Source organism: Puma concolor, chromosome F2, assembly GCF_028749965.1.
Source record: "Puma concolor isolate L17-30 chromosome F2, mPumCon1.1.hap2, whole genome shotgun sequence".
Classification (NCBI taxonomy): Eukaryota; Metazoa; Chordata; class Mammalia; order Carnivora; family Felidae; genus Puma; species Puma concolor.
Window position 1 is genome coordinate 48,322,369 of NC_141684.1, and position 26,280 is coordinate 48,348,648.

A 26,280-nucleotide genomic window follows, 5' to 3' on the forward strand; every position below is an offset into this window, starting at 1 on the left:
GGGGGCTCAGCAGCTCTCCTTCCCTTTGTCCTCCAGCCTTCCCGCTTTCTGAGCAGAGCTGTTAACTTATGACCTCCCAGCCGCTAAGTCGCGCTTGCTGTCGGAACACAGTCCGTCAGGCCCCTCCGCTTTTTGCAAGCCAGACTCGGGGGCTCTGCTTGGCCGGCGAGCCGCCCCTCCGCCCCAGCTCCCTCCCGCCAGTCCGTGGAGCGCGCACCACCTCGCCGCCCTTCCTACCCTCTTCCGTGGGCCTCTCGTCTGCGCTTGGCTCCGGCGACTCCGTTCTGCTAATCCTCTGGCGGTTTTCTGGGTTATTTAGGCAGGTGTAGGTGGAATCTAAGTGATCAGTAGGACGCGCGGTGAGCCCAGCGTCCTCCTACGCCGCCATCTTCCCTCTCTCTCATAATTTATTTTGAAGCATTGATTTGCAGTGCTTTTCTCAAAGAATCAGCAATCTAAAGTCATAATTCTACATTAGAGATAACTGATATATTGGAAGGAAAAAAAAACTATAAATATCATTTATAATAGGTTTTATCATTTGCTGACCCTCCTGCACAAAATTCCATTTTTTTCCATTATAATATCTAAACTGTAAACCCCCAAATAGTTTATTTACCCAGGTTTCATCTGAATATGTTAATATGCTTCTCAGGGAACCCGTAAACTTATTTTTCAGGGAGAAAAACATCAGTGGGATGAGCTTTTTGTTCATTTTGAAATATGTTCAAATATGTTGGAAATTAAAATGCTAACTTGTATTTATGAATAAGCTTCAGCACCTCTTATAAGACAGCTCTGAATATAGTTAGATGATTCTAATCACATTCAAGTTTACTGGATATATATCAAAACTGCCACCTAGCAGATAACTGAGGGTCCAAGCCTACTGAGTGTTTCAAAAATTGTGAAATGATCCCAAATTATAATTTTGTGTTATCTGTCAGTGACGAAAGGGAGGAATGTTTTTACTCTGATAAATTCATACCAGAATTATGTTCCTACAAGAGAGTGTAATAGAATTCACATTCCATTAATATTTTCTTGAAATTGTGATCTCTATGAATCTTATGTGCTTGGCATATAATATAGGTGCTCAAAAAAGTGTTGGTGGGCAAATGACTGAACAGAAGGAGGGAAGAAGGAAAATTATACTTAAGTATGTTAAGAGGTTGAGAGAGAGTACTGAGAGTAAGAATGCTATGCCCAAGGGAAACAATAACACTAACATGCTAAACTATGAAGCTGAGAGTATTAGAGTTTCAACTCTGCAACTTTTCAAAAGAGTGAATGTGACTAAATCATTATCTTTTAACTGAGTTGAGTGACTATACATACTAAATCTATGGTTAGGACATCATCGTAGAAAGCATTGTAATATGCAATATAAAAGATTGTTGAGGGACTTAAATGAAATAAAATAAAATAATGTATGTGTATAATTTATTTATAGCTACAAAAGCCTATATAAATTACTGGTATTGTTATAAGAACATCGCTACAACTACTTCTCAGAGAACAAACCTGGTTTCTAAGAATGTAGTTAATCTTTCTTAAATCACATACAGGGTGTGATCCCATTGTCCCCAGGATTTGTAATTGTTCAAAACTTCTGACATAGCAATATTGAAAAGCTTACTTTAAGTTGTAGTTTATATCCAAAAATAACATTTATTATAAGTAAGTCATTATTTAATCTATCATGGAGGGAAAAACCCTACCAAGTAATCTTTGATACAGTATCTACTGTAAAGTACATTCTGATTTTAGAGATGTAAAATGCGAAAAAAAAGTTTTTCTTAGAAATCTGTGAAAGTAAGGCATTAAATATTTTCTCTCTGAGAGGTGTTCTTTTCTTTTCTTTTTTTAATGTTTATTTATTTTGAGAGAGAAAGAGTATGCTCATGAGCGGGGCAGGGGAGAGAGAGAAGGAGACAGAGAATTCCAAACGGCCTCTGCCCTGCCAGTATAGAGCCTGACATGGGGCTCGATCTCACAAACCCTGTGATAATGACGTGACCCAAAATCAAGAGTCGGACTCTTAACTGACTGAACCACCCAGGTGCCCCTGAGAGGCTTTCTTTATGGTCAAGTGCAGGAACCAGTTGACATGTATGTCTATTGTAAACACAAATGAAATATTTACTGAAGAGATGATATCTTGAAATTTAACCAGAGTAACCATTCTATATTCATCATAGAATGTTCTGTGAGAAAGAAATATTCAGAAATATTTTTAAGGCAGATGTTCCCATGAACTAAATGTGAAAGAAAATATACTTCAAAATTGGTAGAACATTACACTAATGATTCTGCCTTCTTGTCTTCAGAAAACAGGCCCAGTCACCATTATATTAGCTCAGTCTTCTCCATGAAGCTTTTCCTGATCTTTCCATCAGAACTGTTCTCATCTTCTTTTGATGAGAATCTGTGACAAATACCTGTAACAGGGTATTTCCCTCTTTGGATAAAATCTGCCTGGTGGCTTACTTATTGGAATACTTCATGAAACAATCTTTTTCTCTTTTCCATGTAAACATTGAGGATGGAGGAATTGCTAATATTCCAGATGTTACTTGAATGGATGTTTCTAGGAACTAGAGCAAAACCTTATGTACAAAACCCCAGAACTCAATAGATAAAGAATCTTCCATAGACCTAGAATAGGAAAATATCCAAAAAAGACCAGGAAATGCTTATTTTTTTTCTGATTTCAGCCAAAATACCTGAGATAATGAATTAAGTATGTCACTTCCCAAGCCTGTGTTGGTAAAACACTAGCTTTAGAAGATGGAAAGAGATGTTTAGTGGGAAAACAAGGCAAAAGGTTGTCAAATAAATTTAAATTTGGAAAACCGTATTTGGTGGGCACAGAGGAAAGAGGAAGGAATTTTAAAGTCAGACGAATTGCTTATAAATCTATCCCTTATTGTCCTCTTAGAAGTCTCCTCTCTTAAAAGGGGACAATGATGACTGTCTGATGGGTTTGTTGTGATTAAATGAGATGATGCACAGAGCATATGCCTGCCCTAAAGTGTCAGGAATACTGGGAACTGCCAATGGCTTCACCCCAGCTTTGTCATTCCTTTTGAATATTCAACACATAAACTTCTTTGACTCTTAGAACATATAAACAATCATGACTGATCCCCAGAAGGGCAGGTTAAAGTTTGTTTTTTGGATGTCTAGCAGTTCTGCGAAAGTGGCTGAAGGGCCACCATGTGAAGGCATGGGGATCTAGAGTTCTGACTCTTGGCGAGCTTTCCTTTTATCTGTTTTCCTATCTATACACTGAGGACTCCATTCAAGACCTGCCCTAAAGTCTACACTCATATACTCTTCAACAACTCCGCTTTGATGTCTAGCAGGTACCTGAATTTAACATGTCTAAAACCAAAATCGTGATTCTTCAAACCAGCCCAACTTACCTTCCCCCACTTCCCTATCTTACTGAATGGCAACATTATTCTTCCACATGTTCGGGCCCCAGATTCTTGAGTTGCACTCAACTTCCTTCTCTCACATCTTGCATTCAACTCATTAGTAAGCTCTTTGGGATTTCCCTTCAAAATATATCCCAATCCCTTGAATTACCATCAACTCTACAGTTTACATTCCAGTCCAAGGACTGTTGCAGTGACATCCTAATTGGGATTCCTGCTTCCATTTTACCTCCTTAAGTCTATTTAACTCACAGCACCCAGCATGTTCCTTTAAAAAATAAGCCAGATCTTGAAGCTCCTCTGCTCAAAATCTGTGTTGGCCTCACATATCCCTTAGAGAAAACCCAGAGGCTTTGCTGTAGCATAAAGGTCTATCTAATCTTAGATTCTGTTCCCACTCTGACCTTTTCTTTCACTTACCAGCTCAATTCTAGTCACCCTAGCCTTCTTGTGGATGCCTAAGTGCTCCAAGTTTGTGCCTGCCACAGTAACTTTCAATAACTAGTTCCTCTACCTGGAACTTCTTCTCCCAAAAGCTGTATGTGTTGCACCTCACTTCTTTCTGCTTTCTGCTCAAATGTCTGACACAGGAAGGACCTCTCTGTTCATTAAAATGGCTTTCCCATATGCCTAGCTAACTTTATCTGCTTGTTTTCTAAATCTTACCACCTCCTACCATAGTATGTACTTATTAATAAATTGTTTTATTGCCTGTACATATCCTAAAATTTAAAAAAGATGAGGGCTGGGCATGTCTGCTTTGTTCAAGGTTATATCTCTATAGTGTCTACAATATGCCAGGAACATAAAAGGTACTCAGTAAGTATTTGTTAAGTGAACAAATGAATGAAAAATGAATCAAGATTCTGCTTAAGATGATTCCAAAGAAATAAAAATAAAAATGTTCTGCTGCCTAAGAAAGATTTTTCAAAATTCATGAAAACCTCTTATTCATCCTTAGGTTGATGATACCCTTTTGAATTGAAAATATATTTAGGAAGTACAATATACTTAGCTAGAATTTTTAAATTAATTTTAACAGACAGAATATACAATAATAATACCCATTTTTAATATGTGCAAGACAGAAAACAGAATGAATGTTCTTTGTATCCAATGTCTTTCTAATGTTTTTAATCAGTTTTGTAAATCATTAACAGCATACAGCAAGGATTTAATGAATGTTAGCTATTACTGTGTATACATAATTTCCTTCTCTATGCATGTGTTTTGTTTTTTGTTGTTTTTGTTTATTATCCTTTTTAGATATTGGAGATATAGTGAAGAAATGAAGACCATGGATCCTGGCTATCCCAAACCAATCACCGTCTGGAAAGGTATCCCTGAATCTCCTCAGGGAGCCTTTGTGCACAAAGAAAATGGTATGCAGCATATGCATTATATATTTCATGAGTTTACGAAATATTTTAATAATGCATTCTAATTTTTCATTATGAGAGATTAAATCATTAGAAAATACCATACTAGGGCCATAATATATTTATGTGAACTTTCCTTCGTAAATTTATGCTTAATATTATGCTTCAGATGTTTTTTTTTTTTTTTACCTCAGCTTATTTTAGTTTATAAGAAAAAAATGAAGGTAGTGTTTTAAAATGAAGGGTGTGGATACCTTCGAAGTAACCTCGCCTATTTTTCTATTAAAATTACTAGAAAGTTAAGAGCAGACATATATAGGACAGGAGCTGGTCACAGGGAAGGTATGTTTTAAGTGTGGCCTGAGACACAAAGACATCCAGCAATTGTGCATGCTGAAGATGTTAATTTTTAATGCGCACTTTTGGCTTAGGGTGTCAGCAAACAGGGAAGATCCCAACTCAATACAGTCAGGCTAAGTGGCTGAATGATTGCTCAATAACAAGAAGCAGATCAGAGACCTGCCTGTGTTCCTTGCTCTCCATCTCAAGATTTGAGTTTCAGCCAGGTCCAAAGTAGAAAGTTAGCCAAGTGACGGAAAATCCATACACTCCTATCTGTTAGTATATGTAAAATCTGAACATTTCTCTCCTCATTCAGAGATTAGTAAATAGGAATAAACCATAATAATAATTAAATATTCCAGAAGAATACACAGTATTCCAGAACAAAGGAAAGAGAAATAATTCTGAAATACATAGAAAAAGCACACCGTAAGAAAATGATATACCATTTGGGTCCTCAATAGCATGAAAGCCTGTAACATATACGCAACAAGAACAAAATAAATATCACTTGCAGGAACAAAATTAAATGTGTCGGATGAGGAAAGAACAAAAAAGTTTACTGAAGAAATAGGAGGAAAATGAAAATCAACACCACCACTGAAAACTATAATTAATCATCAGCATATTGCCAGAGTTGAAGACAACTATACACTGAGTGTAACCCTGAAGGAACTGAGACCTGGAATGAATAAATACCAATGAGAAAAGTCTAAGTACATAAACTGTATTATGACCCTTGTTATATGAAGTGATATATTACATGCTCTATGAGAGTACCCCACAAGTAATATAGTGTAGGCAGAGACAAAGTCAGAAAGAACCTAGAAGCTCTGATCATATAACTTGTTGAGAATTACAGCGGTTTTTTGTATATTCTATTGGTTCATAGAATGAAAAGACCAAGTTAAGATAAAGCCAGTATGTGATAAAAGCAGAAATGCACAGGAAAGGGCAGATAGAAATGAAAACATATCTTTCAAAAGGTTATCAATAAAAAAATGAGGGAAGTAACAGTGCAGCCACATTGGAGGCTGTAAAATCAGATCAAAATAAGTTCAAAACCTCGAACTATACAGATGGATTTGAAAAGGACAAAGGAATGAAAGAAATAGGTGAAAAATGATCACATGGAGGCCAAAAATTGAGATTACCCCTACCAATTATAGGTATCACCGAGGAAGAAGCTAGAGGACAGGAGATTTCTTGAGGTTAAATTAAAGGGGTTTTATTAAAGCCCAGATAAAACCAACTCTAGGTAATATTTACAGAAGCCTTACCACTGCTCTAGACTGTCTTCAGTAAAGATTATCGCATAGTATACAAAAATATTGCAAAGAAAATTCAACCGAGATCTCACTGGTTATTACCTCTAGAAAGTTTGATAATAGTTTCTCGTTCCTTATCTTTGTTTTATTAACTTTCTAAACTGAGTCTACCTTTTATAATAAAAATAATTTTTAAAGTAAGTAGTAAATTGTTTCACAAGATTGAAAAAGTACACATAATCTTTTTTTTTAAGTTTATTTATTTTGAGACAGAAAGAGAGTGCAAGTGTGGGAAGGGCAGAGAGAGAGGGGAGAGAGAGAATCCCAAGCAGGCTCCGCACTATCACTGCAGAGCCCAACATGGGGCTCAAACTTATGAACCATGAGATCATGACCTGAGTTGAAGTCAAATGCTTAACTGACTGAGCCACCCAGGCACCCCTGAAAAAGTACACATTGTCTGAATTCCTTACCACATTAACTTTTCATTTTCCCTGCTTCTATTTACAAGGCCTCTAATATCTGAGATCTGATCAGAGTCTCTGGGGATAAATCATAATTATATTAAAAAAATCTTCTTGATGCCCCCTGTCCCATGGTTTTTCATATTCTTTTCCATCTGAATATTTAATCATATTCATTCTGTATAAATCAGTGAAATTGTGCTGAAGAGTATATTCTGAACTGAATTAACTCTTTCATAAATAGTTTCTGAACAAGTATGAAGCAACACATCAAAATTGTTTAAGTTAGAATACATAATTATATTCTTTTGGTTATATTAATACAATTAACAAAATACTATCAGTTTTCACCCCTGCCAAAATTCCTACTCAATTTTATGTGTCCTACAAAACAGGACTGAGACTACCAAGATCATATTCCTATGAGCATTTTCCCCACTCTCTACCCACCTCAAAGGTCAATTTCAGAAGGGGGAAAAAACAAGTTTTCTTCTATTCAGAATTTCGAGGCTTCTCTTTACATAGTAAAAAATAATTTTGTAAAATACTGACAAAGAACATGTTGGGAAAAATCAACGCTTACAAGTGACTAAAACCTACAGATGAAACTGCAATATATCTATGTTTTCTGGACCCCTCCTATCCAGTCCCCTCTTTGATTTGACTTCAACATTGCATCACTCTTCATCTTTCAGGCTCTCCTCCTTGAATGTCCTTTTTTGCTTACCCTATCCCTTGCACTCAAAATCGCATAATAATCAGCTTATAGGCTCATTATCCGCTCTGATGTAAACTCTTTGAAGACAGTCACATAGTAAACATTCAATAAATATTAGTTGTATAAATTAATTTTATGCCTCCCATTACTCTAAAAATTCACTGCCTGGAGGAGATATCTCATTTATCTGAAACACTTGTTCTGTACAATAGCAATACCAAACGATCTGGAAGGCCTTGGTCTGTCAACAGCAAAGTCTCCTCTTTTCATTATCTACAGATGTCATGCTTGTAGCTTCTTACCTTAAATTCACAGTTTACACAGTTTCTTCCCTTGGATTTGTGTATGAAAGATGAAAAGTTCAAATTATTAAGTAAACAAATTTGTATTTGTAGTTTGACTCAAAGTAATTCCCCATAAGTCTATGCGCATGGTATTTGATAGTCATAAAGTTAAAGATGATAGAACACTGAATGTTTTCTCTGGTTTATCCTTCTGTCAATGTAGGAATTTGTTCCTTGGAATCGTCTCCTAGTGGTAATCTTTTAAAAAAAAAAAGTCTACAGATTCAGCAATTCAGCTATAGGTTTTTGAAGAGTGCGTTTTATATTATATGCCTCCCTATATACCTACTGGTATTAATTTTGCCATTTTTATCAATGAAATATGAATACTTGGTGCTATTTATTGAATGCCTATCATGTATCAGTTGTGCTACATAAATTCATTATCTAATTTAATTGTCCAACATAAATAACTTTATGTAATTATTACTTATTAATGAGGAAACTGGCATCAGCTAGTTTAAGTAACTTATTCATGATCATAAGAAAGGTAAGATTATATATTTGAGGTTTGAAACTAGAACATTCTAGCCCCACTGAATGTGCTATAATATACTATCTCCAAAGAGGAAAATTTAACACCATTCTCTACATTATATCATTAAGGTAACTGATTATCTGTCAAGTCTGGCTTAATTTTTCATCATGTCACGCTAGACAAATTTAGGCTTTCTCAGAATGTAGCTTCCTGAGCCATCATCCTCCTGGTTTTTGCCTGTAACCATCTAAACAGTTTTCTCATTGTCCTGTCTACTTTTAGTTTCTGAAAACACAGCAATATAAATGAGATTTGAGTCATAAAGAATATAGTGGAATGATTTCTTCTTAGCATTTATTATTTGACCATGTTTTAAGCAAGAACAAGTTTTTAACACGTACTAAAATTTTAGTGAAGAATCACCGAATTGCCTCTCCCTCAAATTGTTTCTATGTTAATTGCCATCAAGGCATACCACCTAGATATTCTATATTTTCTCCTTAGAAAGTGCACTTCTAAGGTAAATACAAGATTTTACTTTTAAACTGTTGCATTTCATTTTGCTGATTGCAGCCCTACTTTAGCCTGATTCTTGATTCTGTTGATTTGCTATAGTCCCTACTCCCCATCCTCACCCTGGGTTAAAATATACAAGTGAAATTCAAACACATATTTCCACAAGACTCAGTTTATTCATTCACATTTATTAAACATTAATTAACTTCTTACTAATAAATATATCAGAGTGGAAAACAGAGAACACATAGGCACTGTCATCCAGGAACATCTACTAAGTTAAAACAAGACAATTAGGGTGGACAATGTCTCATTACATTTTAGTATTAAGCAATAGAAAAGTCACCAGTAAAATCCAGTCAAATATGAGAGAAGAAAAAGCTGTCACATAATACATTACAGCCCCACTGAATTATTTCTCAGAATTTCTCAAAAAATGGTAATTCGGGTAAGAATTCATCTCAGGTTGCTATTCTTATTAGCATAACATCTACGACAGTGTAACATCAAAGCTACTCTCAAAAAGGAAGAAAAATGAGTGCATCAACATTTCTTCAACCAGGTGCTATTTCATAAGTGGGGAAACAAAACCAGACCTACATTATTGAGTGAGATGAATATTGTGGGATCAAGGTTTGACAGATTTCTATTACCATGATTTCAGGCCATTTCTTTTCAAGTATTTTTATTATTTAAATTCTATGGACTAGATATGTTACCTCATAACAAATATATTCAGTAAACTACAATCCTACTCCTTTATGTGGAGTGTGCTACTATAAAATTTGGCCTGTATAAATGTAAAAATGGAAACTTCTGAACTTTTGCATCGTGTCCAGTAGGTTCACAGTAATTAGCTTTGACTAAAAATCAAAGATGAGGACACTTCCAGCTGTTGGTTTCCAGTTTATAAATATAAGAAGTAAATTCACCTGTTTTGAAGGTCTGTTTAATTCTAAATCAATGCCATTATTCAACAGTGATTGTCTAATGTACTATTATCTGGCAAGTCTTCAACGTTTCTTCATCCAAGCTTGTTGAGTAATTACATTGGATTTCATTAGTGTGATCAAATACCAGCTCCCTGCTGAAATATTTGAATCTACATACACCTGCTTTCACTTGGCAAGTTACTCTGATTGCAAAACTGCCCTTCGAAACTAAAAGCACCAGCAGATTTTTATGGCATTGGACAGAATGATTTCCAAAATGAAGTGACCTGAAGTGCTGGTCTCTCCGAGATGAAATTTATGGAAAGGTGTCAGAGTTTTTTGTTGCATGGGTGTTACCTCTCACACCTGTGATGTTTAATCAAGAAGCATTTGTTAAAAGAGATCTCTAAAGGACACAGTTTTAGAAAAACCATTAAGTATTCAGGCTCCAGAACTAGATCAAGATTTAAATTCTGCTTTCACCAGGACTCGGACATATTATTTTATCTCTGAGCCTCGGTATCTTTGCCTGAAAAGTATAGGTGCATAATTCCACCTGACAGAATGGTTATGAGTATTAAAATATGTCATTTACTGAGTTTTAAACACAGTACTTCTTACGTAATAAGTGCTCAATAATACAGGTTAAAGAAAACCATCATAAATGATTATTAGGCCTACTATTCAAAACAGCTCCCAAAATAAAGTTTTTAATTATAGCATTAAAACATTTCTTCTTGGCTTCGTGAATTTTATCTCAAAGTAAGAATTAAGTCCAATGAGTGTGAGTGTAGTCACAAAGAAACTTGACATGAAGAAGCTCTGGATGAAAAGAGCTTTTTTTTTCCCCAATAAAAACAACAAAAATTGAGAGAACAGCCCTAAATACACACACACACACACACACACACACACACACACACACACACACCCCAGCTTTCAAAGTCTATTATCTGCATCCATAATGTTTTGGAACAGAAAGCATATGTACTGCTAGTTACATGAGCTTTCCACAGACCACCTCCTCCCCCATGAAATATGTTAGTTGGAAATATTAAAGATAGAATTGTAGATTGATAGATACTCTACTTTATTAATCCTTCACTACATAAGTAAATAAGAATGTTAAACGAAAAGGACAAAAGGAGAAGGAAGAAAATGGGCATGATGTAGAACCAGAAATAAAGTTAGTGCAGGAATACTCTAAATACTTATTTACTTGCTGAGATTCCCAACAGGCAAAGGAAAACATCCCTGTAGTGTTATGACTTACGAATCGTGATGATTTCTCTTCCAAATGACAAAAGCAAACCTATTGTTTAGGTACAACTGCTCCTGATACTAAGATGACTAGAAATTTCCCCTGAGGTGTTTCAGGGAGAGGCCTCCTCATCATGTATTGTACAATGTCCTGTCGACAGCGGTCAGCGGGCAAACAGTTCTTCAGTTTATAAGGCTGTTTCAGCATCTTTTAACATAGGTTGATATTATCACCCTGATGTGTAATTCTGAAACAGCAACCTTATAAGTGAAAAATAAGGTCAAGTTCTCTTTCCAGACTAGGAGTAGATGTGTACAGCATGATCTTTCAACATTCTGCTGTAGATACTTTGGCTCTTGGCTAAGCTTTCCATAGGCATTAGAGGGCACAATTCCTACAGCATATCGGCCAGATTCATTTCAACAGGTGGCTGAGCTGAAGATGTGTTCTTCCTACAAAAACTGAGGGGCCTTCACATACATCATTTACAAAGTAGCCTAATTAAAATGTAAATCTAACTGAACTAAAATTTCTATCCATATACACTTTCAAAATAAGTGGTACCCATCTGTGTGTGTTTCCCCCTCTAGGCTTTACGTATTTCTACAAAGGGAAGGAGTACTGGAAATTCAACAACCAGATACTCAAAGTAGAACCTGGATATCCCAGATCCATCCTCAAGGATTTTATGGGCTGTGATGGACCAACAGACAGAGATAAAGAAGGACACAGCCCACCAGACGATGTAGACATTGTCATCAAACTGGACAACACAGCCAGCACTGTGAAAGCCATAGCTATTGTCATTCCCTGCATCTTGGCCTTATGTCTCCTTGTATTGGTTTACACTGTGTTCCAGTTCAAGAGGAAAGGAACACCCCGCCACATACTGTACTGTAAACGCTCTATGCAAGAGTGGGTGTGATGTAGGGTTTTTTTTTTTCTTTCTTTCTTTTCCAGGAGTTTGTGGTAACTTGAGATTCAAGACAAGAGCTGTTATGCTGTTTCCTAGCTAGGAGCAGGCTTGTGGCAGCCTGATTCAGGGCTGACCTTTCAAACCCAGAGGGTTGCTGGTCCTGCACATGAGTGGAAATACACTCATGGGGAAGCTTCCATGATGCACAGTATCTGCCGTTCTTCAGTCCTTTGTCTTTCTTTGTCATTCAGTTCTAGGCCTTTCCTCTGCACGCTCAATGCCCAGTAAATTTTCAGGATTAACTAAAGAAGAGGAAAAAAAGAAGAAAAGATTTTTCTTAAAGGTTTCTAATATTATTTTCCTTCTGAAGTCTGAGCCCATATCTGGGGGAAAAAAAAAAGCAAAATGGAAAACCCATGAATTTTGCTTTAAAGCAAAGAAAAAAAAAAGTTAAACAAAAAACCCACAATTGAACTTTCAGGAAAGTGTGAAGACCCAAAACAGCTTTGTCTCCAAAGAAGATAGCTCTCTGACTGCTATGGATAGTCTCCTACACTTCATTTTTGTCAGGTGGGAGATCTGGAATATACATGCAGGACTTTAGACTGTTGGGACAGCCATTTTCCAACAAACAAGGGGCCAAAATATCTGCAATATAGTAACAGCCTTAATAATAATACATCCATTTTTCGTTTTATACAGCTGTTCTCAGCTATGTCCTCAATGTTTCATCACATTTATACTCATAGCTATATTCAAACAGGACCTTTTGATTGTTTTTGAAGTGTTTCTAATCCCCTTCCTGCCACCTGACCCCTGCATCATTGTGATAATCTCCCCAAGTTGTATTAGGCCATTGCCCCAGGCCTTCCATGGGTCTGTCAGAAATATTCATTATAAGCAGAGCAAGAAGCAGTATGTCTCCAAAGTGGTTTAAAGTGACAGTTATTTTACAAGGATATGTGACACTAGTAATACATTGGTGTAACCCTTTGAGAACTATCAGATCAGCTTTCAGAGTCTTAGGCTTGTCAGTCTTGCTGTCTGGTAACTTACAGAACTGGGCAATGGTAAACACAGGCACAGGTTCAAGAAGTTCAGGTTTTTAAAAAAGATATCCTATAACCCCATGTAATTTTTAAGAGATTTACGGTACTACATAAATGCATTTATAGCAAACAGAAATGATGTTACTTGCCAAAAAATTTTCTGGCAAATAAAAAGATATTTTATTAAGAAAATATAAGAGTGAAATTTTATTCAAAGAAGTGATTATGATAGCCTAAGTCTTTTTTTTATTTTTCTTAGACATATTGAATTTCTGTTTTAAGGTCCATTGCATGAAAATTCAATTTGCCTTGGTACATGCAGTTAGCATTGCCATTTTACAAATGATTTAAAATGATGACTCTGAGATTGCATGAATATCTCTAGTACATTACCTATTGCATGTCAACCATAGTTCTCAAAGGGTTAGTGTGGCTTCTGGCATTTAGCCATCCATTTGATCACTGACAGAGCCAAGAGACCACCAAAGCATTTCATTGTTGAGTGTAATTTGTCCTAACAGCAGTATTGTCATTTTCATGTGACCTGCAGAGCAGGTTTGTATCAATATTTTTTTCCTAGAGAAAAGTCAGCAACTGACAGACCTCTTTATTGATTTTTAGGAGCTGCTTCTTGCAGTGAAAGGCTTTACAGCCACTGGGCTGTGAACTTATTAGAGATGGTCAGAACGAACGCACCCCATGAGTCAGACATTGGCTTTGTGTGAAAGCCAGCTTTTGAGGGGATTAGCTTTTGAAACAATGAACAGCTTGCCTTGAACTTGATTATTGATCTGTTGACTGTCATTAACAACAACTTAAACATTGTCTTCTGTGAAAATTTTCCTTGAAGAGTCCTGTCTATGTCTTTGCCCTTTGACCTTTAACTTGCAAACTGGCACAAACTGAAGGAAATCTGGTATTGCTTCTCCTTTGGAGTGTTAATTGTACTCTAAAACCCTAGTAAGCATGAGCTGTTTCCTTAGAGTAGAGAGAGAGAAAGAGAGAGAGAGAGAGAGAAAGAGTGTCGATGGTGGTTCTGCAGATGGACACTTTGCAATTTACATGCACACTCGAAAAATGCCCTGTAGGTAGAAGTGACGTTTAATTTTCCTTTAATATAATTTCAAGTCTAAATTCATCATTTTAAGTACAAATATAAAACTATAGGGGATAAACAACAACAACAAAAAACTCTCAAAATACTTGAATGGCCAGTGTGGCTTTTATATAAAGCAAGAATTTTATACTAGTGAAAATTTCTTACTCATTTGCTAATAATACATATTTCCAGATGATTTTTAATGAGTGTAGGTACACACGTTCTTATTTGGAAATGGATAGTTTGGCTGCCTTGAATTTCTATTTATACTCAACATAGCATGAAAATTAGAATGTCTTTTGGTTAAACAACATGTTTATGATTTGGTTTGGGAAAATATTTTGTAATTCCGGGTGGCATGTTACAGAGCCTTGCAGGTTATTTCTTACAACCTGAACACATATAACGTAAGGCTAAGAAAAAAGAACAGTTAAAAAAGAGGAATGGCTTTACAGTAAAACAGTATGTAATGCAAACTGTATTTTGACAGGATATCGGAGATTATGTACATGAGGGCCAAGAAAGCATGGGGAGAGGACCAAAATCAGGCCTGTAGCTTCACTTCAGTGCTTCCATTCCAGATGATGCTGATATTATAAAGAGTTAGTCACTTATATTGAGCATAGAGGACTATCTACATAAGCTCATTGATATAGTGTTTGCTTATGAGAGGGTTTAATCCTTTTAGGACCTTGATGTCAAGAAAAAAGATGACTGGAAATTGTATTTTGCTAAACGTAGAAATGAGGACTAAGTCATTTGGGGACGTGAGTAAATCATTGAGGAATTCCATCAACCTGCATTGAACATTGATTTTTTTTTTTTTCTAAAATGAGAAAGAAACTGAAGAAACAATCTTTTGCCTCTTTACTCATTTGTCACAGTATCCTGATCCATCAGAAGACTGTAAGTATATAAGGGCTAGAAAATAACCATAGCATTAAGAAAGGAAGGACTCTGACATTATGCTTGAATTCTAGGAATGTCATGGCTAAGTGCTGGGTCATATTTACTTCAATGTGAGATGAGATTTGTGTGATAAGAAAAAAAAAACATATACAGCTTCTCTCTTTACTAGAACAGTTACAATTTCAGGTGTGAGACTACAAGAAATGAGAAAATATTAAGCTCAATATAACCACAAACCTCACGATTCTATTTGTTTATCGTACACAGGGCACTTTGTGGGAATGGTTGCTGACTCTTCTTCCATTTGGGGTTTGGAAAAAAATCTCGATCTTCTTGGATCTTCTTGGAATAGTGAAAGGGAGAGCGACCAATTGGTCTAGCACATCTAGAACAGTGATTCAAAAACATCGTGGAATAAATTTCCATGGGTCAACAACATAATGTACCAGTTCAGTATCAATAGAAACATGCAATCTATGAAATATTTTTCATCAGACCATCACTAATAGCATGGAAAGTTCTAACTTCGGGTTTCTCAAATTGCAATCAAAACACATTCATGATCACAAAACAAAATTCTCCTTCTGTTTGATTATTTCTCAATACTTTAATATAGACACAAATGTAAACAAGGTAATGTTCCTTACATAAATGAACTATATAGTTTATAATTTTAGCCAAATATTATTGTTCTGTATATTATTAACTGGACTGAAATGAAGTATTAAAATAGTCAATCAGACTGTATTCCCTGTAAAGCAGTAAATCCACATCAGACCGTAGAGGGGGTTGTGAATTTAACTATCAACCCCTTTTAGAACAAAGTGTCTACTGACATGGCAATCAGAACAGGTGAATACAGAGACTCTTTACAACTGCAGAGATACCATAGATAAATTAGAGAACATTATATGATACTAGCAAAGACAACTTCTGTTATAAATCAGAGGGCAAGGCTTTTCTGAATCAGATGTAATAAATTACTAAGTAATAATTTACAGAAAATAATTACTAAGTAATAAAGGATAGAGACTGATTTACTGAAATAAGCAAGTGTTACTTTTACTAGTCAGATTGCTTGTGATCTTTTTCTATTGACACAATTGGTTTCATATACGGTATACTTATTTTTATTCCCTTTCTGTGGGTGATTAAAAACTCAGTGCGGTGGATGAGAACATTGCCGAACTTCACCGGTAGTTCCAATATGTGGATGATGTGTATATACTGGATCCTAGGTATAGTAATATAATATTTCCAAGTTCTGCATATTATGCTGATATCTCTAGTATGATACAAATACATGCCCACACTTTGTGAATCTTACAGTAGAATAACAAATGTGTCCATATTGACTAAATTCAATGTGCTGATGAGAAATGGATGTTATAATCAAGTAGACTGAGTTAACACAAGAGTCATGAAAAGATCTTTTTTTTTTTTTTTTAAGTTTTGGAATTATTTCCAGAAACTAATAAAGGCGGTGATTTACAGATAGTATTGAGTCTGTGAGATTGTAACATATACTGAAACAACCTCGTGGATGGTGGTGAAATCTTTTTCAGTAAAACATAGCAAAGAGTTCATTTAATTTTTGATGCTCTCAGGAGCACATTCCAAAATATCACAGATGTCAAACGGAACATGCCGTCTGAAGCAAAAATGTTAAATTCAGATAAGCTATTTATAAATAGCTGTGAATACAATCTCAGCCAATATGTGATATCGCAGAAGGTTTCAAGTCGATAATAGAGGGTCTAACCATTTCGTTACATTTCATGCACCTTCATGATACTGACTTATTGTGACCACAGGTTATAACTGGCAGAGGATATGTATCTATGTTTTAGGTTACCTGTTGCCTAAGAGGAAATCATAGCTACATCAGAAAAGTTTTATAAGTTATATTTTAAAAATTAGTACTTTATATAATAAAGAAAACCGCAACCAGACATAGCACCACACCATAAATATTAAAATTAAATATTATATATATTAAATATAATGAAAATGGAGGAAAAGGAAAAATGAGTGTTTTGTAAAATATAAAAACATACTATAGCACTCCTTAATACAACTGGAAATCTTACTTTAGCAGGTATTAGAACTAGAGAAAAATGCAACTTCAAGCTCTCCATACTAGTCATGGGTATGTGACATATCAATGTATATAATGAACCAGTGGTCTTTAGATGTTACCCTGCATAAACACATCTCATACTAATGCACTGCCTTATAGGCTAAAAATGTCAAAAGTTAGGTGTTCAGTAACCTCAATTGGAAAGATTTAGAATGTTAGAATCTCCTGAGAAAAGCCACTTTTCTAGGATAGACATTTACCTCAGTAATCGTATAACACAAACACTTGGCATAGTAGCAAAGAGCTTGCCTTTGTGTTCTAATCGTAACCTTTGTCTTTCTGTCCTACTCAAATGATTTTTTTGCTTCCACTGGTGTCATTTTGAAATGATGCAGAGATATTTCAGGTCAATTGAATAACAGTTACAAATATCTCTTTCAATATGTTATACGTATATCTCCTTTGAAATTTAAACCAATAGTATCTAAAGCCTAAGAGTGAACGCTGATCTGAACAAATGCTGACAAATTCACAGAAATTGGGTGGAAGATAGATATTGTAAAATTTGTCAATTTTCTGGCGGAATACTAAAGTAGCAGCCTTCAATTTTTAAACAATTTGTGAGCTTATAAATGGACAGAGACATGCATCTTCTCTTTCGAACAATGCTAATTCTTTATATGGAGTAAGGGTATAAGATCATGAGTGCTGTAACAAAGCACGTCACAGACACTCAAAACTAAGCTCTTTAAGGAAAATGAGGGCATACCCAGTTAATTCATGGTCAGTGCATAAGAATAAAAAACATACGAAGGATATTTATTTATGAAGCTTTCTGAAGATTCTATGCCTTTTCAATTTAAAGAGCAGTGTGTCTTAAAATTTATCTTATGTTAACATTGGACTGGCGATAATATTCAAGTTTTCACTCAGTGTGTCTTTACATTCAAGGGCACACTGGGCATCGTAGGACAAATACATCATAAACTAGAATGTTGTGCTGATTACATAACTTTGCCATGTGCTCTTCTATAGAGCTGGATTTATATGCCCTTAAGAAGGGAGACGTTAAATAGAAAAATGACCATACGATAATTGTATCATGTGAGGCCACTTAGCTTCAGAGCAAGATGTTATTAACCCTCATTTCCACGTAGAAAAACCGGAAGAAGAGAATGGTGAACATGAATAAAATGATTAACTTTTGACTTATGAAGATGTTTCTTGAGTATTTTATCCACTTGTTTTTCTCCTTGAAAAAATATCACACAGAATACAGACATATCTGTAGCACTTCGTCTGTAGCTAGATTGGATCCCAGGCCTAACATTGTTTGACACAGGCCTTTTTATACATGCCTCATATACGATGAAGCTTTGGTGAGATGTGTCTGCATGGTAGAATGCTTTTTCCTAGGCTAGGATATGGTGCTGCTTATACTTGCCACCTTTTGTACGAATATATGTTTCTATGTTGGCCTGTCTTGCTGAGATATGGATGAATAAAGCCTGGTGTGAGCTGTCTATTTGCAAAGTCACTAGAATGCATGTTTCATTTGTTCTTTTGTAATGCCAGTTTGGACTTGCTCCCTCTCTATACATTGACAACCCAGTTGTGAAGGTAAAATGTAGTTTCCTTGAATGAATGAACGATTCAATCCTTAAACCAATGTCTTATTTTTGCTTACCACTGAAATACTATCACAGAGGCCACATTATTGCCTGTCTTCTCACAGCTCTTTAGTATTTACTATTGCCTGGGTAAAATTAGGTTTTTGCCTTTTTCGTCACTTCTTTTGTATCTGACGTGGAATACGTTATTCCTTTGTATGTTCATAAATACAAATTTTCACAATCTTAGTTACTTTGTTACTTCCAAACAAACCTGATTTCCAAACCAGGATGATTGCGTGTCTGGTTTTTCTGCTCCTCCAATCCTGAAATTATTTGTTTGCTTTCTGTGAACACACAGACGGTTGGGAGGGCTATACTATATTTTGTGTCGTCTTATGCAGACTGTGCCTATATTTGCATCCCTTCCCATTTCCACCTTGCCCTTCTTTTAGTTACAGATTTGATTTCCCCTTCCATCTATGAAAACCAGAATTGAGCAGCACTGTACATCAGACTTGGTGCCTGGAAACTCTGTCTTTGTTCCTCAGTAATTTCCTTCACAAGTTTCACGCAAAGACAGTCCCAGTCAATTTCACACACCTTCCAATCTCTTACGTTGGATGCTGACTTTTTAAGAGTTATTCCCCTGAGAAAAGTGAAATGCTGAGTATGAAGGCTGTTGTCTGTTGATAAGCCAGCTAAGGAAGTTTGCTTTTGGAGAACGTTTCTTAAATAATTATACAGGAAAGTAAATACCATAACAGAGTGTTCTGCTTAAGGTACATCATGAGGACAAAAATGCCTAAAACCTCAGTTCTTTGGTCTATTTACCTTTATGTGTAAATTACATAAATCACATGTATATTATAAAGAGTGAATAAGAGAATAAGGGGTATTACAGCGGCAGCATTTTGCTGCATTGGTTTTGACTGCATCAGCATTTCTATTGTGAACCTCTATTTTCAGGGGTTTTAGAGACTCACCCATAAAAATTTGCTTCAGGCTTAAAAGTCTTGAAAGATTTTTTTTTTTAGGTATATAATTTTAAACAAATATATCTTGTTTTTATATTAGAGGAAGGAAATAAATGGAGTTTACTAGTTCAAATTTACGCTACTATAACTTTTAATAAACTTAATTTTTTATCAAAAACATAAAATCTAATTAGTCCATAGTCTATTGATGGTTTTTAAAAGAATCAATTATTGATACTGAGAAAATTGCCTGCTTCGTCAGTGTAGTAACCTTTCTTCAAGATGTTTTAAAATCTGTATACTTGTATTAACATTATCTTGATTCCAGTAGTGGATCAGTATGATAATGAACAGAATTTATGCCATCCATATGAGCTATCTGGTAATACAGATTTGGAAGTATATAGTGTGTGTGTGTGTGTGTGTGTGTGTGTATATACATACATATACATACGCACAGTGTGTGTGTGTGTGTGTATGTATGTATGTGTGTGTGTATGCCCACATACACACACACATACATATTTAACAGAATAAGGGGAAAATGCTCCCATAAATTTAGTTTATCAAATAAATACCATATACTATATTAAAAAATAATTGCACATACATTTGTCTTTCAGAGCCAGAATGAGATGCAAGCAATTGCAAAGGAAAGTTGTCTGTTGGGTAAACAATAGACATTTTATAGCTTCTTATGAAAACCATTTTTCCTTTCTATATTGTGGTTATGGGAAATTAAAAGAATGTAATGCATATAATTAATGCAGACTTTATTTAAATAACATTAAAATATGAAGCAGAGAGAAACATTAGGAAATTAAATATTTAGGTTATTATCTTTTGGTTTGCTGACAATACTTTGCCTTTATTTTAATTCCCCATGATATTTTCAGTTCTGGAGAGGGTTTTAAAATCTAACTTTAAGCTTCTGGATTGTTCACATTACACTCAACACTACTTCATTAAGTTCTTGATAATATGTAGTCTTCTGTGTGCAAAGAAAGAAATAAATAACACATTTATTTGCTGAATGAGCTTTAAGATTTGCAAGTTGTTAGTGGTTTTTTGCCCACACAGGATTCTATACATTTATAACATCTTAAATCTGGCATATAGATATATATATATTTTTTCAGATAGCTTCTACTGACAAACACAAAGCTTGTTTGTGTGCAAATATAAGGCTAAATAAATGGTGCTAAAGTGTATTATGACTGTCAGATATAATCAGGCAAAATTTTGTGGTGCTTAAATTAATTTTTTCATTGATTTTATTGATCAATGCATTAAACAGTGTTTATTATTCACAAGTTGTCTTTTATTAGTAAAACAAGGCCTCATAGCACATTGTTAAATAAAATGGTTGACTAGTCTATGTAACAGCTCACCAAGCTACTATCTCTTCAACTCCTTATAATGTTGCGTCATTAAAGGTCAAGGGGTCATGCTATTAATCTCATCGCTGCAGACCATTAACATGACTGAACTTTTCCACAAAGTACTTATGTTTACAATGCTATAACCCTTTGACTGCTGCGGCAACCTTTAACCACACAAATGTCACAAGCTAGAATCATCAGCATGGTTCTTGCCATGGCAATCAAAGAGTTAAGGGCTGTGCAGTGATTTGTTTTGTATTTATTAATTTATATTTATTTTGTTTCCATTCAAGGAGGGGATTTTGGGTGGGGCAGTTTTTGTCTGCTGTAAGTGTCTTAACCTAGGGAAGGGTTAAATGGCTTTTTATACTATTGCATCTTCTGTATTTACCATCAATTCATTGTGTTGTAATTAAAAAAAAACTGTCAATAAATAAGAGAAAAGAAAACAGTTCATAGATATTGTGGTTTTACTCAATGAATGATATACATGCATTTATGACTAATATGGAGGCTGTGATGTATAGCAGCCTGCACTCTGTCTTCCTAATCGATATGAAACAAAATGACAACCCTAAAATAATTTAGGCCAAAATTTCCTGTGTGTTTGCCTGAATCATCAAGTATATTAAACTAGCCACATCAACTGGAGAATTATTTAACAACCAACTAGATGCGTGTGACTGGCCAAGGACAGGAGCAGGAAGAATCACTGCATCAGATATATTTCAGGCCAATACCCATGAACATAGGCTATGTTAAAATGTCATCACCACTTGACAAGAATAAAGATTACTTTTTGGATAGGTGAGTGTAATTTATTGTTTAAAGTCATACATCATGACTGTCTAGGTAAATCTAATCAAGGGTGTTAATTTTTATAGCAAAAATCTTTGGCAGAACCCCATTTAATACTATTTTTTAAATGGTAGGACATTTTAAAGGATGGTTATGAATAGCCATGAGTCAAGAACAGATGCCCAGAAAACAGAAGTAAAGATAAACATTTCCATATCTAGATTTTATTAAATTATCTTGAACAGAGGATCCACTATGAAATCTCTTGCAGTGTCAAAGACTTGCATGAAATCAGGTGCTAAAGTCAAAGTTTCCTGAAAATCAGATCTCATGTAATATCAATAGTCCCAAACAGTCATCTGAATTTTTGGAAGAATTAGGAATGCACTCTGGGACTGAAGAAAAATGTGTTCTGTCATACAAGAATCAAGATGCATCTGTGCACCAAGAAACTCATCTTAAATTTTAATCCAGACAAAAAAAGAGGAGCTCTTAAAAGGGGGAGCTCTGAAGCAAGGTAACTAACACAATCACAAGGGACTTAATTGTCTGAAGCAATAAACAGTAGACTAGAGGGACAGAAAACTGTTTGTGTTGTCTTTGAAATCTACTTCTAGGGTGAATCCCTGGGAATTTGGATATCTATCTCAAAGAGTTTAAAGGGAAACTGACAGATAAGAGTTGTTGGGCTTTTGAAACATGTCAGCACATAAGAACCTACAAGTTTAGCCAAGAAACAATATAGTGTATTTTTGCTTGTAGAAAGCTTTGTTTTTAATGTTTTATTTATTTTTGAGAGTGCAAGCGGGGGATCAGGGGGAGGCAAACAGAGGATCTGCGCCGACAGCAGCAAGTCCAACTTGGGGCTCCAACTCAAACCTCGAAATCACCACCTGAGCAGAAGTCAGATGCTCAACCTACTGAGCCACCCATGTGCATCTGTAGAAGGCTTTTAAACAAAAGAAAACCTTTATTTTTATAAGGCTGTCAACAATATGAAACCTTAAATAATCAGGCTGAATTAAAGAATAAATCTTCCTTGTTTTTATTATCAAAGAGAAATAAAAGGTAGAAATATCGATCTAACCTAGTATTTATTTTTCTTATGTACTTGAATTTTATTTATTTAGTATTAAAATACACTATTACATGACCTATCTTGCATGATTGATGCCACAATCAAGGACCAAATTAGAATGTTATATTGTGGAGAAAAGAAGAAATCCAGATAGGGTTATTGAGAACTCAAGAACACAACCAGAACACTATAGAAGCATAAATACCATGAAGTAAATGATAATGTTTGCACATTTTACATCCTTTTTTAAATTTTTTTAATGTTTTATTTATTTTTGAGAGAGAAAAAGAGAGAAAGCACAGGAGACAGAGAGAGAGAGGGAGACACAAAATCCAAAGACAGGCTCCAGGCTCTGAGCTGTCAGCACAGAGCCCAATGTGGGGCTCGAACCCATGAACTGCGAGATCATGACCTGAGCCGAAGTCAGATGCTTAGCCGACTGTGCCACCCAGGGCCCCTGTACATTTTACATCCTTTATGGCAAGTATTTGAATGGGCATAACTTCAACCCAGTTTGATACACTCTGCCACTTCCTCCATTTAGTTACCCAATGTGTCAATAGCTCTCCCGTCTTCTTTCCTTCTTCTTCTTCTTCCTTCTCCTTTTTACCTCCACCTCCCCTCTTTCTCTCTTCTACCCCCCTTAAGTGTTCTATTTTTGAAAGAAAAATGTATAGTTCACTCCTTTCATGTGTTCTTTATTCACTCATAATTTTGTGGCACTCATCACCACTATTTCTTCAAATTTAAATGATATATTTATAACTAAACCTAGTCTAATTCCCTTTCTTACTTGACTTCTTAAGAGTAGTTAATACTGGGAGTACCTAGGTGGCTCAATCGGTTAAGTGTCTGACTTCAGCTCAGCTCATGATCTCACGTTTCGTGAGTTTGAGCTCTACATTTGGCTCTGTGCTGACAGATCAGAGCCTGGAGCCTGCTTCGGATTCTGTGTCTTCCTCTCTCTGCCCTTTCCTGCTCATGCTCTGTCTGTCTCTGTCTCTCAAAAATAAATAAACATTAAAAAAAAAATTTACAGAGTATTTAATACTGATAGTTACTCTGACATTAATACTTTTGCTCCTTCAGACAAGACCTATTCATTTCTTATTCCTTTTTTATACCTAGAGCCTGCTATAGTACCTAGCTCATAGTCAGCCCTCAGGAAAATGTTGGCTTCTACATATTAGGGTTTAAAAATCTTTTTCTCTATCATATCTAACTTTTTAAATGAATTCTTGAAAATTTACATAAGTACCCCTATATGTTTGTGTGTGTGTATATAGATATAGATATAGATATAGATATAGATATAGATATAGATAATTTTTGAGACAGTACTAGCAGGGGAGGGGCAAAGAGAAAGAGGGACAGAGGATTTGAAGCAGGCTCTGTGCTGACAGCAGTGAACCTGATGCAGGATGTGATTTCAGGGTTCTCACCAGGAAATCATGACCTGAGCCAAAGTCAGATACTCAACCGACTGAGCCACCCAGGCACCCCCTATATGTTCTTAACCTTCTCTATTCTATACCCTCTCCTGGCCCTTCTGCACAAACATGTCTTTAGCTTTGTGGCTATGATGTCTCACAAAATCCATATTGACAATTTCCACCCACTTGCTGGACAAGCGAATCTGGATTTTTCTTCTTCCCAATTAATTTCGATCTACTAAATATAAAACATGAACATTCCTTTTGTCCCCCTCAAAGTAAGCATGTTTCCTCTTGAATTATCTAACCTCTTAATGCATTATATTTTCTTGGCTAACGATCCATGAAAAAGTTTTGTTCTTGGCCTTCCCCTTCTCCCTTTGCTTCTGATGTCCCCCTGCAGATATTTACTACTTTGACAATATTATTGGCATCTAATTTCTCCTTGACATTCTTGTCCTAGTTAGGGTTCCTTACTTCTTTCTTTCTGAATCTTCTTGCCTAATTCCACCTCTTTTTAGCTGATCTACACATTCCTGGCAGAACAATCCTGTCAAATTAGAGTTTGAATCATACCAATTCTTTATTAAAGATTTTATAGGAAGACCCTTCAAAATCTATTTTTTTAACTTGCATTTCAAATTTTCTCACCAGTATATATTTTTATACCTGAAGCCATCCAAATACTTGCCACCCCTCATCCATAGTTTGGCTCATGCTGTTCTCTGTACTTTGAATTTCCATGTTTCCCTTCTTCATCTTTCCCGATTTCACTGAATAAAGCTCCCCCAACTTTGAATTCTCATATTACCTCCTTGCATTTTGTTTTGTTGAGGATGACCCTAGTATAATTATTAATATTGCATCCCTCCTTTCCCTTCAAAAGTCTCTCAGTTTTAGTAATAAGTTACATGGTCATACTCATGCAACATTTTAAACAAAATCTATAATTTTATATGAACTTAAACCATTATTCCTTGTGAATGTCTAAGCTCCTGGGAAATGCATTCTTCCTGGTTTGTTTCGGTTTGGTTTGGGTCTGGTGTGTGTGTGTGTGTGTGTGTGTGTGTGTGTTGTTTGTTTTGTTTTGTTTTGTTTTTGTCCTTTCTGTAGTATCTATTTCAGTGCCTTGAATGAAGAAGCTCCAGAAATGTGTATTACACTAAATTAAATTGAATTTGTTATACTTTGTTATTACATTAGTTTTTGTTGTTGTTGTATATTCTCTAACCTATTTTCTAGGAGTCCTATGAATAAAGATAAAAGTATTTGTTTCCAAGATAAAAACTTTTAAGCAGTTAACTTTGATTTTTTTTCCAGGATGTAACTTATTTCCAAAGCTTTTAAAATATTTTTCATTAAATCATAAAGAAAGCCTCACATTTAGGCTAATCTTTTTTAGTATTTATCTTTTACTTCTAATAATCACCTTTTTAACCACAGGAAATTCTTCAGTAACAATAGCCAACTAAAATGGAAAGACCTGTGTTTGGGAGACACCAGTGAGTAGAGAACAATTATCAATATGTAAAATATTCAAAAAGTCAAATTCTGCTTACTTAAATATGTGCATAGACATAAGAGAAATGGTTATTCATTTTCTTACCATATTCCCTTACAAAGGAGAAATTGTGAAAAAAACTGTAGAATAGTATCATTCTGCCTATTCAGAGGGAAATGCATTTCAAATTCTTGCAGGGATAGTGTTGGGTCTACAGGACAGGATTGTCAACATAGTGCTCAATCTGAAAAATAAATAAGAAATTGGTGAGAGGTTCAAAAGGGAAAGAGTTAAGTCACAGAC

At 35.4% G+C, this 26,280-nt stretch overlaps 1 protein-coding gene across 4 annotated transcripts in view; it reads left to right on the top strand.

Moving 5' to 3' along the window:
* Window positions 1-26,280, top strand: part of MMP16 (matrix metallopeptidase 16) — a 318,248-nt gene that overhangs the window by 281,031 nt on the left and 10,937 nt on the right. For 2 of the 4 annotated variants that reach the window (XM_086695622.1, XM_086695625.1), the window contains 2 exons: window positions 4,710-4,825; window positions 11,736-21,618. The exons of 1 other annotated variant lie outside the window; for it this stretch is intronic. In XM_086695622.1, coding sequence (XP_086551748.1) covers window positions 4,710-4,825; window positions 11,736-12,070 — 451 coding nt within the window. In that variant the 3' untranslated portion in view covers window positions 12,071-21,618. Of the gene's footprint in view, window positions 1-4,709; window positions 4,826-11,735; window positions 21,619-26,280 lie in introns of those variants that run through there. One more of the 4 variants, XM_086695623.1, reaches the window with a different exon arrangement.